The sequence below is a fragment of the Colobus angolensis genome, unplaced genomic scaffold, assembly GCF_000951035.1.
Source record: "Colobus angolensis palliatus isolate OR3802 unplaced genomic scaffold, Cang.pa_1.0 Scaffold14, whole genome shotgun sequence".
NCBI classification, from domain to species: Eukaryota; Metazoa; Chordata; class Mammalia; order Primates; family Cercopithecidae; genus Colobus; species Colobus angolensis.
In genome coordinates this window covers 5,969,385-5,981,307 of record NW_012114488.1, presented here as the reverse complement: position 1 = coordinate 5,981,307, position 11,923 = coordinate 5,969,385, and the positions used below count along the sequence as shown (strand labels likewise).

Here is an 11,923-nt window from a genome sequence, read left to right as displayed (position 1 = left end):
GCCCAGGCCGAAGTGCAGTGGTGGGATCCTAGCTCACTGCAGCCTCAAACTCCTGGGCTCAAGCGATCCTCCCACCTTAGCCTCCCAAGTAGATGGGACTATAGATGTGAACCACCATGCCCAGCTAATTTTTAATTTTTTTGCCATAGAAATGGGATCTCCCTATGTTGCCTAGGCTGGTCTGGATCTCTTAGGCTTAAGTGATCCTCCTTCCTCCCTCTCTCAATGTGTTGGGATACAGGCGTGAGCTACCACATCCATCCTATTTCTTTCTTAAGAGCATTATTATATAGGCCAAGAGAGCGATAGGGTTTAGATTGCTTGGAAATATTCTTAGATCTTTGAAATAGCATCTGCATTATACAAATACAGTAGCCACTAGCCACATGAGGCTATTTAAGTTTAAATTAATAAAAGATTAAATAAAATTAAGCATTCAACTCCTCAGTTACACTAGCTGCAGCCACATGTGCTAGCGACCACCATATTAGACAAGGCAGATAAGGAACATCTCCAGCATCGCAGTGTTCTAAGTACTGCCCTAAAATTTATTGAGTCCATTTGTAAATATTATGTAGCTACTATATTTCTTTAAGCTTTCCTATCTCTTTAAACTTTTCCATCTGTAAAATGAGGCTAATAAGTTCTCTGCCTCAAAAGGCTGCTATGAAATTTAATTATTTATTATTTTTTTGAGACAGGGTCTCACTCTGTCACCCAGGCTGGAATGCAGGGGCATAATCACTGCAGCCTCCATTTTTCTGTCTGCAGCAATCCTCCAACTTCGGCCTCCAGAGTAGCTGGGACTCCAGGCGGGCCACCATGCCCAGTTAATTTTTTGTACTTTTTGTAGAGATGGGGTTTTGCCATGTTGCCCAGGCTGGTCTCAAACTCCTGCTCTACAACCATCCACCTGCCTCAGCCTCCCAGAGTGCTGGGATTACAAGGTGTGAGCCACCATGCCTGGTACTATGAAATTGAAATGAGATATTAACTGTATATAAAGCACATATTCTCTTACCCGGTGCATTATAATATTATAATAAATGGTAGCTCACAGCATGTCCATTCAGACTTGGGCCTAACACTTTTGTTTTTTAAAAGTGCCCGTAATCCCAAAACCTTTTGAAATCACCTCCTTGTAAATCAGACTGTTTTTGCAGAAACACATCACTTAGCATTGTTGGTGAGTGCCATTCTCAGAGTCATAAGAAGAGTAAGGTTTTTCCTTTCCGCAGTGTTTTGTATTTATTTATTTATTTATCGTTTTGAGACAGAATCTCACTCTGCCACCAGGCTGGAGTGCAGTGGCATGATCTTGGCTCACTGCAACCTCCACCTTCCCAGGTCCAAGTGATTCTCTTGCTTCAGCCTGCCGAGCAGCTGGGACTACAGGAGCCCGCAACCAAGCCCTGCTACTTTTTGTATTTTTAGTAGAGACAGGGATTTCATCATGTTGGCCAGGATGGTCTCGGTCTCTTGACCTCGTGATCTGTCTGCCTCGGCCTCCCAGAGAGCTGGGATTATAGGTGTGAGCCACTGCTCCAGGCCACCGTTTTGTATCTTAATAGGAAAAAGGCTGGGCGCGGTGGCTCATACCTGTAATCCCAGCACTTTGGGAGGCTAAGGTGAGTGGATCACATGAGGTCAAGACCAAGACTTTGAGACCAGCCTGACCAACATGGTGAAACTTCGTCTCTACTAAAAATGCAAAAATTAGCCGGGTATGGTGGTGTACACCTGTAATCCCAGCTACTTGGGAGGTTGAGGCAGGAGAATCTCTTGAACCCAGAAGGAGGTTACAGTGAGCCGAGTTCATGCCACTGCACTCCAGCCTGGGTGACAGAGTGAGTGAGACTCCATCTCAAAAAAAAAAAAAAGAGAGAAAGAAAAGGAAATGAGAAGCCCTTATGAGTTGTAACACTTTTAGCCCTGAACTCCCCTCCCCTTTAAAAAAAAATTCAATGGTTGAAAATTTTGTACAGAAAGGTGTTTATTACTATAGGTGTCAACACAGCCTTGAGTCCGGACAGACAAGCCAGCTGTTCTCATGGGAGCTGTGTATACACAGCAAAGATAATTACTTTGGGCTACAGCTACCAACATGATTTAGCAAACTCCCTGCCTGCAAGTCTCACCATCCCCTAGAGAATGGGCCCAAACTCATTGCAACTGTGCAGACCTACCTGAGCTTTTCCTGCCACAGGCTTTTTAAGATTTGTTATAATTTGCATTCCTTAGGCAAATGGAATTTAAATTCCTTAGGCAAATTGCATCCTGATGGAACACCAAGATGACATACATGCCATGATCTCATTGTTTGGGATTTCTGCTTTAGAGTCATTAATGTATGCTTCAACGGGCAGGGGAGGGAAAGCAGCTGGGCTCGGTTCCACTTTGCTTTCCTGAGTGCTCCCTTACAGCTGTATAACCCTTGCTTTTCAAAGCACCTTCACAAGTATCTCCGTAGCACTTCCTGATATTCTTGTGTGATGGGGAGGGCGTTATGAAGTGTTGCAAAAAGAGTCACAAGACTCATATTCTGGTCCTGGGGTGCAAGTTAAGAAGCCTGTCAGTGATGTTCCTGTGTACCCACTAAGAAACGCATGATAAGAGGGAATGGGTGGGCTGTGATCAGACCACATTTGTCGTTAACTGTTCTGTTCTTGCACAAGGGGAGAATCAAGTCCTATGTGTCACAAGGAGGAAAAGCGGAGTCTGTACATTTCAAATAATATATTTGATTTGCTAGACAGAACTACAAATTCTTTCAACTATCAACCTGAAATGAAACTTTCTCCTCCTACTTATCTTCACCGATTTAAATTCTCCTGTCATCTCAGTAATAGGGTGACAGAATTTCCTTGGGACTCTGACTAAGGTGGCATAAACCAATAAGTATCTGAGACAGGTCTCAGTCAATGTACATGTTTATTTTGCCAAGGTTAAGGACAATGCCTGGAAGACAGGTCTGTGAATTTCTACAAAGATGATTTTGAGGCTTCAGTATTTAAAGGGGAAAAGCTGGTTGGAGGGGGAAAGAGGGAGGGTATTACTAAATCCACCAGTTGCAAGAGAAAAGGAGCAGGTAGGGGGCTGGGCATGGTGGCTCATGCCTGTAATCTCAGCAGTTTGGGAGGTCGAGGCAGGTGGATCACTTGAAGTCAGGAGTTCGAGACCAGCCTGGCCAACATAGTGAAACCCCGTCTCTACTAAAAATACAAAAATTAGCTGGGCATGGTGGCGTGCGCCTGTAGTCCCAGCTACTCAGGAGGCTGAGGCAGGAGAATCTCTGGAACCCGGAAGGTGGAGGTTGCAGTGAGCCAAGATTGTGCCATTGCACTCCATCCTGGGTGACAAAGTGGGACTCCATCTTTTTTTTTTTTTTTTAAAGAGCAGGCAGGGGAATAGTCAATTATATCTTTGTTTGGTGCTCAGTAAATGGGCACTTTACATAAGGTAATGTGAATACAGAGTAGCTATCTCCACAGATATTTAACCTTTTATCTGTAGGTATCTGCTTAGGAACAACAGAAAAAGGCAGTTTCTTGCATGATCAGCTCTCAGCTTAATTGTTTTCTTCTGGCAGAGTAAATTGGTGTCCCAAGTTTCTATTTTCCATTCACAGAAGCTATTTTGTTGTGGACTTTCATGTTCCTAGTTCTTCCTGATTCTAATCTTGCAGCCATGGTGGATTGGTGTGCTGAGAAATTGCCTCTAGATTAGGGAGCGGTCAGCAAAGGGCAGATGGTGTGAGGAACGTGGATGTGAGCTGGAATCACAGTTCTCGTTCTTCTGGGTCTGGGGGCTTTAATTAGTCACTAACTCTTGAAGCCAGTGCTCGCCAAACTTTTTGGCACCAGGCACCGGTTTCGTGGAAGACCACTGTTCTGCAGAAGAGGTTGGGGAATGATTTTGGGATGAAACTGTTCCACCTCAGATCATCAGATCCCAGGCAGCGTGGAGCCTAGATCCCTTGCATGTGCAGTTCACAATAGGGTTCACGCTCCTATGAGATTCTAATGCCGCCCATCCCACAGGAGGTGGAGCTCAGGCAGGAAGTAATGCTAACTGGCCTGTTGCTCACCTCCTGCTGTGTGGCCTAACAGGCCAGGGACAGGTACCTGTCTGTAGTCTGGGGGTTGGGGACACCTGCTCTAAGTCATATTCTGACTACAGAGTGGAAAGGACACATAGGCTTCACGGGGTGCATGTGAGGCTTAAGTAAGCATATGAAAAGAGGATAAAAGTGCTGTAAAGACACATGAATGCAGCTGTAAAATCCCCCACACCCCTATCACCCCTCTCTTTCTGCACTCCCCTACCTAGTGGTGTTGGAAAGTACCTATATCGGATTGTCTTCCTTCATTTTTCTTTAGATCTTACTTTTCAAAAATTTCAGTTGTCTCCACAGCCCTGAAAAACAAACTTCTTAAAGAATCATGTGATGTTGTTAGATTTGCCCAACTTATTCCATTAAATTGGTAGATAGGATGCTTGGAGTGTGTAAAGCAATTATCTTGAGCTTTGTTAAGCCCTTCGCTTCTCCTCCTGAGTGCGTAGGAACCTGTCCTAGTGCTCACCACGTGGCACTGACATTTCTCTTTTGAAATCTGTGAGGACAGATTTTAATTCTGCAAGGGCAGAGTGATGCCGACCTTGCTCACAGCTTGATCTCCAGTGTGGGGTACACAGCTAGTGAAAAACTGACAAAATGCATTAAGCACGTAGTAGGTGGTGTGACAAGAGCAATCTAAAGCCACAGTGGGGGCTTGTGAGGGTGGCTACTCCCACCTTGGTAACCTTGTAAACTATTGGGAACCAATGACTCCTGATCTCTTCAAATAACTAAAGTATTAGGTATTCAGGCCTAAGACATTTTGATCTTTATTTTATACAGCTCTGAACAAACCAGGTCTGAAGAGCCAAGTAAAAAAAAGTCCCTGATGTGTGTGTGTGTGTGTGTGTGTGTCTTTTAAAAAATGATAAGGGGAAGGCTGGACATGGTGGCTAATGTCTGTAATCCCAGGACTTTGGGAGGCCGAGATGGGGGATCGCTTGAGTCCAGGAGTTTGAGACCAGCTTGGGCAACATGGTGAAACCCCATTGCTACAAAAAAATACAATAATTAGCTGGGTGTGGTGGTATGCGCCTGCAGTCCCAGCTATTTGAGAAGCTGAGTTGGGAGGATTGCTTAAGCCGAAGAGGTCAAGGCTGCAGGGAGCATTGATCATATACCACTGCACTCCAGCCTAGGCAACAGAGTGAGACGCTGTCTCAAAAACAAACAAACCACAAAACAAAAAACAAAACAAATTATGATACCACCCCCGACCTTTTTCTATGCCCAAAGTAAATATTTGTTGAAATACAACCTCTTCTAAGACAGACACCACATTGTGAGACATGTGATTTGTTAAAATGCCATCACAACCTGTTTAAAATCAGTAGCCATAGTATCTATATAATCTATGTCACCTTCATCAGTTTAAATTTAAGAGTCCATCAGGTTAAATAATTTGTCTTCTTCAGTTTAAAACTTAAGATCCCATGAAGTTGGACAATTTCCAGTCTCTGTCATCTGAAAATCAGCAATGAATGAAAAGGAGGCTTTAAGATGATCGGCATCCTAGATGCTCTTCCCTTTGCAATAACAAGCTAATCCAATCAGTTCAGTTTAGCAAATAATAGATTTATTAGGTGCCTACAAGTACAAAATACTGAAAGCTGCTGCAGGGGATTATAAAGATGTGTAGGAGAGGAGCCCTGCCCTCAACGAGCTTACAATCTAGACAATTAGTCACACAAACAAGTTGTGATGGCGCTCTAATTGACCTCAGCAGAGTTCTTGAAAATGTTCATATCCTTCAAATTTTTCTCTTGTCAAATTAAATAGTGGGAAAGAGACCTTTTTTTTGTGGCATTCATCGGCGAGCCTGACTCTCCTTGCGAGCATCTTTCTGCTGTTGCACGTTCTCGTCATCCTTTCAGCGTCGTTTCCTAACTGGACCTTTGTTTGGAGAGAATCTCCGTGCTTCCTGAACCTTCACCAGGGTTTCCTGTTGGGAGTGGGTGGCTCAGTTGCAGGTGGGCCTTGGAATGATTTGCAGTCTGATTTTTCCTTCAGCAAATGGCTCTTTTGATTGTAGCTGATGCTAAAATGCTATGCTTTGCAATGTGTGGTTTTAAGGGTGGGAGTGAGATGCAATATTAAGGAAGGCAGCCCAGACTTTTCCCTTACTTTAAACATTTAATAGTGCACTTATTGATTATATTCTGTACAGATATAGAGCAAGTTATAAACCTCTTCCTTTTATTTATTTTCTTCACTTAGACTGTATTCACGTAAAGTGTATTTACAATAAGGAGAAAAAAGCCTTGAGGTACAAAACCCAAAAGAATATCTGAGGTATAAATACAAGTATATCTTAAATAATACTCTTTATCATGCTTTATCTATGTTGGAAAGCACAGTGGACATGTTTCTTAATAGAATGGTATATACAACATACAATCTGACAAATTTGGAAGCCATCAAAATTGAATATCCAAGTATATCTTCATGAGGAACACTGACATCCAAAATACTCAAATTTTAAAACTCTAATCTGACCCCCTGCCCCGAAATTCTTCAAAGAACCTTTGAAATAACACTGAAAATGGTAACTAAATTATAACAAAATAAAAATCCTTCTTACAACTCTCATTCATACATTATTCACTTTTGATCCATACAAAATAAATTTACTAATACTGTCTCTTGAGTCAATCCTTACCATTACAGTAAAACCTGAATAAAGACCACCCTTCTAAAAAACTTCACTGGTTTGAGTTGGTGTTCTTGTTGTTTTTGACTATGATTCCTATTTTTCATTACCTCTTAAATATACTTCAAGGGCATTCTAAAGGAAAAAAAAAGAAAGAGCTGTAGGAAAAATAAAATAAGACAAAAAGTCATAAAACCAGAAAACCTATTGATAACAACAAACCCAATTAATAAACACATGTGGCTTTCAGGAATGCTGTTAACAACCAAAGGCGGGTAAAAAGCCTTTCGTAGGCGGGTTAAATTTACAGGGATTTCCTTGGGCCACACAGTTTCCTATATTCCCAAATATAGTGTCTTAAAACGTTTCTGTTACAAACACAAAAATGCAAAGAATTCTAGTAGGGAAAACGTTTTGATGCTTGATTTAAGAGTAAGTGTTATCATGTTCAGTTTTTACATCTCAACTTAAACAAAACAAAACCCTGTGGATCTGAGTCAGTAAGGCTGGAGGGAGCAGTTCATCCCTGAACTAATCCATACTGGTTAAAACTACATCACTATTTGCAATCAGGTCTAAAAATAAACTGCATTTGAAATGGGTGTCAGAGCCAATCTATTACAATCAAAGTACAAAAGAGGTTGGTGGAGAAGGAATACGCTTAGTAACATGGAAAAAAAAAAGGCATAAATGGACAAGGGGGTTGGGCCCCCTTTCTGGGTGGATTCATGGGTAGTCAGATATTCCAGGTTAAACTGAACCTGACGCATCAATCTCCTTCTTGGAGGTGTCTCAGTGTGCCAGACACTGAATCCATCTTAGACATCTATTGCCATTCAACCAGCAACAAACACACATTCACACTCCTCTGTGCAAACCTTTCTTTGCTCATCTTGGTGAGAAAACACGTCAAAGAGTACCAGCTATTCCAGTGGATACACCAGTCCCTCAACACACTGCAAATAAAGTGACACAGGTACGCATACACCGGTATCACGAGAGAATGAAGTATCTTCATTATCTTCCATAACGTATTTAAAGAGTTTTGCTTCTCAGAAGCAATTTGAATAAGAATACAAATACATTTTTTTTTGCACAGTCTTACATATTCCAGTCAAGGTCTACGAATACAGACCCTCAACAAACAGGAAGCAGCTTTAAAAATGTATCAAATTGCTATAGTCAATTCCTACACTCCAGCACGTAGTTTTCTTTGTTTCAGGATTAGACACAGAACCCATTCTTCAAGGACTGGCAAAGGTTCTAGAAACAAACACCCTGGTGGTGGAAGCGGTTACTTTGCTTCAGTGATCACCTAGATTTGGTGTCTTTGGTTTCAGTGTTCTGGTTACTGAAGGAATCCCGGATCTTTACAACTTCAGCTGCACACAAATGTCCAAAAGATTTTGTGTACCACTCTGGCATGTGGCCCCTATCAGAGAAAAGAAAGAAAAGCAGATGAATCATTTAAGTTAGAAAGCAGGGAAATAAAACGAGAAACGTCTGTTTGCTAGTTCAAATGCATAAAATCTATCATTTCCTGTGGCTTTGAATTCATGGCCGAACTACCATATTTGCTTTGCTTTAGAACTACATTTTCTAAGGGATCCAAATTAGGAAGTGGTCGCTGGAAGACCAACAAACATGAAATGCTACTTTATAAACACCACTCTTCATGAAGTCACCAGGAAACAATGATGTGTTCATTTAAGGCATTCTTTGCATTAGACAAAAAGTCTGAATTTCCTTCATGACCCTCACCATATAAAAAAAATCAGAATCACCACATACCTTAAGTCAGCTCTGCACATGTAGGTGAGTTTGGATTTTCCTGGCCCACAGGGTTCAATCAAATACCTGGACAAGAGTACATTAACCCTCACACCCACCACAGGAGCCCGATCGTGATCCACGGAGGTTAGTAAAAGGGCACAGGCTCCTTTGGGTAAATGAGTCCTCCAGGTTCTGTAGAGACAAAACCAGAGGCGGAAATGATGCAATTTCCTAGAAGCCAAGTGTAAAATCGTGCTTCGCTCTTCACTATTTGCAGTGGGGTGACGGGTCAGGCTCGGTGGCCACGCTGTGTGACCCAGGCCTAGGTAAATGGCATCCTCTAAACTACTTGCTATGGTGTACATGTGTTCCCCAGAAAGCATGTGCTGGAAACTGAATCCCCAATACAACAGTGTTGGGAGGTGGGGCCTAATGGGAGCTGGATTAATGCCAATTATAAGAGCTTGAGGCTGGGTTCCGTGGCTCACGCCTTTAATCCCAGCACTTTGGGAAGCTGGGGAGGGAGGATTGCTTGAGATCAGGAGATCAAGACCAGCCTGGGCAACATAGTGAGACCTCATCTCTACTAAAAATAAAAAATATTAGCCAGGCATGGTGGTGTGCCCCTGGAATCCCAGCTACTCGGGGGTCTGAGGTGGTAGGATTGCTTAAGCTGTAATCATGCCACTGTACTCAAACTTGGGCAACAAAGTGAGACCCTGTATCTCAAAATAAATAAATATTTAAATAATATATAAATAAAAATGGCCTAAAGCTACACATTTTCTCTTTTGCTCTCCCTTGCCCTCTCTTTGCCCTTCCACTATGGGAGGACACAGTAAGAAGACCCTCACTAGGCTGGGCATGGTGGTTCATGCCTGTAATCCCGGCACTTTGGGAGGTTGAGGTAGGGGGATCGCTTGAGCCCAGGAGTTTGAGACCAGCCTAGAGAATATAGTGAAACCATGACTCCACCAGAAGCAATCAATAAGTTAGCCAGGCGTGGTGGCACATGCCTGTAGTCCCAACTACTTGGGAGGCTGAGGGGGGAGGATTGCTTGAGCTTCGGAGGTGAAGGCTTCAGTGAGCCATGAACGTGCCACTGCACCCTAGCATGGGTAACAGAATGAAACCATGTCCCCAAATCAAACAAACAAACAAACAAACAAACAAACAAACAACCGGATGCAACTCCTTGATCTTGGACTTCCCAGCCTTTAGAACCACGAGCCAAATAAATATCTGTTCATTATAAATTGCCCGGTCTGTGACATTCTGTTAGAGCAGCATTATATGCACGAAGACACTATACAAGGACTCCTGAAGGAGGAACTCTGTACAGAGCCGCTGTTACAGAGGGTTTATGTGCTCAGACAGTCTCCTCTTTGAAAAAAGAGCCAATCTGAAGTGTAGCTTAAAACCATTTTTTCCTATTTCACAAATGTCTTGGAACACAGACACCTAAAGGAGCACTGGCTGTTTGAAAAGGTCTGGACTTTCAACGTGACATTTCCTCAAAGATTTTTGGAATTCTTCTTTCAGTAATATCTCAAGAGAATTTATGAATTACACATAAATCAGCCTTAACCACATCTCCCTTGGGACTCAAATGTTATTTCCTGGCTTATTCATTCACTAGCTGTTTCTGACAAGCAAATCTATCCTAAAAGGGGCAAAAATCTGCTACCAATGAGCGTATTCATTGGAAGGTGCCTCTCTTTCCGAGCTCAGTTACCAAGGAGTTCAAACCATTCTCAGTGAGGAACACATTGCTAGAATAAATGTAGATCTGTTTTCCATATTTGAAGGTGTTCACTACTTTTCTGGAGGCATATGTTTTGTTTTATTTATTTAGAAACAAGGTCTTGCTCTGTTGCCCAGGCTGCAGTATAGTGGCATACTCACAGCTCACTGCAGCCTCAAACTCCTGGCTCAAGGGATCCTTCTGCCTCAGCCTCCCGAGTAGCTAAGACTACAGGCATGCACCACAACATCTAGCTAATTTTTAAAAATTTTTTGCGGAGATAGGGTCTTGCTATATTGCCCAGGCTGGTCTTGAACTCCTGACCTCAAGTGATCCTCCTGTCTTGGCCTCCCAAAGTGCTGGGATTAAAGGTGTGAGCCATCATATGCCTGGCCTCTACTTTAAATAATTATACCATCTTGTAAGATCAGTGACATATAGGCTTGGTTCATATATGGGGTCATCCTTGTCACAAAAAAACAATTTGGAAGTGCTCACCTTAAAACAACGTAGTCTCGAGCAGGATGAGGTGCCATACTGTTTTGGACATACTGGTAAATTTCAGTTTGGCTGTCCAGAATTTCAATCACTTTTGAATCCAACAGGTCTACATCCCAGAGGTGCTGTTCTTTAAGTAGGCGCTTTAAGATTTCCTCTGGCATAGCAGGGACTTCAATGGTTGACCTCCAAAGCCTCAGAGGGGGTCCTTCACTCACCTGGAAAGAGGATATATTTCTCAGTGCCAAGGCAATCGGTACACACCTAGTTTTTGAAGTCAAATTGTTAGTTAGACTAACAATTTTAGTCACATATAATCAATGTTAATTGATTATATAAATCATATAAACAATATAATCAATATATAAATATTGGGGGGCTAAAAAAATCTGTGACTTGAATAGGCTGCTATCCCTGGCTTTAAGAGCAAGCCAGAAAGTGAACAAAAGCTGTTGTCAACTCTGGTCAAAATTACGACATTTAGGCTCGGTGCTGTGGCTTATTTCTATAATCCCAGCACTTTGGGAGGCTGAGGCGGGTGGATCATCTGAGGTCAGGAGTTCAAGACCAGCCTGGCCAACATGGTGTAACCCTGTCTCTACTATAAATACGAAAATTAGCCAGGCGTGGTGGCAGGCACCTGTTTAAGTGCAAGTACTCGGGAGGCTGAGGAAGGAGAATCACTCGAACCTAGGAGGCGGATTTTGCAGTGAGCCGAGATCACACTACTGTACTCCAGCCTAGGTGATAAGAATGAAACTCCATCTCAAAACAAAACAAAACAAATTATGACATTTATTTTGTTTTTCTGGGACCTGTATCAGGGTGCATGCAATAAAGAAATATCAGTCACTGGCCGGGCATGGTGGCTTATGCCTATAATCCCAGCACTTTGGGAGGCGAAGATGGGCAGATCACAAGGTCAGCGAGACCAGCCTGGCCAATATGGTGAAACCCCATCTTTTCTACTAAAAATACAAAAATTAGCCAGGCATGGTGGCGTGCCTGTAATCCCAGCTACTTGGGAGGCTGAGGCAGGAGAATCGCTTGAACCCGGGAGGCAGATGTTGCAGTGAGCTGGTATGGCGCCACTGCACTCCAGCTTGGGTGACAGAGCAAGACTCCATCTTAAAAATAAAAA

At 42.7% G+C, this 11,923-nt stretch overlaps 1 protein-coding gene across 5 annotated transcripts in view; it reads right to left on the bottom strand.

The window, feature by feature from the left end:
• Nucleotides 1-11,923, bottom strand: part of DLC1 (DLC1 Rho GTPase activating protein) — a 438,391-nt gene that overhangs the window by 4,353 nt on the left and 422,115 nt on the right. For 4 of the 5 annotated variants that reach the window (XM_011934899.1, XM_011934901.1, XM_011934902.1 and 1 more), the window contains 3 exons: nucleotides 10,783-11,000; nucleotides 8,559-8,732; nucleotides 5,672-8,199 (listed from right to left, as the gene is read on the bottom strand). In XM_011934899.1, the coding sequence (XP_011790289.1) occupies nucleotides 8,079-8,199; nucleotides 8,559-8,732; nucleotides 10,783-11,000 (513 nt within the window). In that variant the 3' untranslated portion in view covers nucleotides 5,672-8,078. Of the gene's footprint in view, nucleotides 1-5,671; nucleotides 8,200-8,558; nucleotides 8,733-10,782; nucleotides 11,001-11,923 lie in introns of those variants that run through there. The other variant, XM_011934900.1, reaches the window with a different exon arrangement.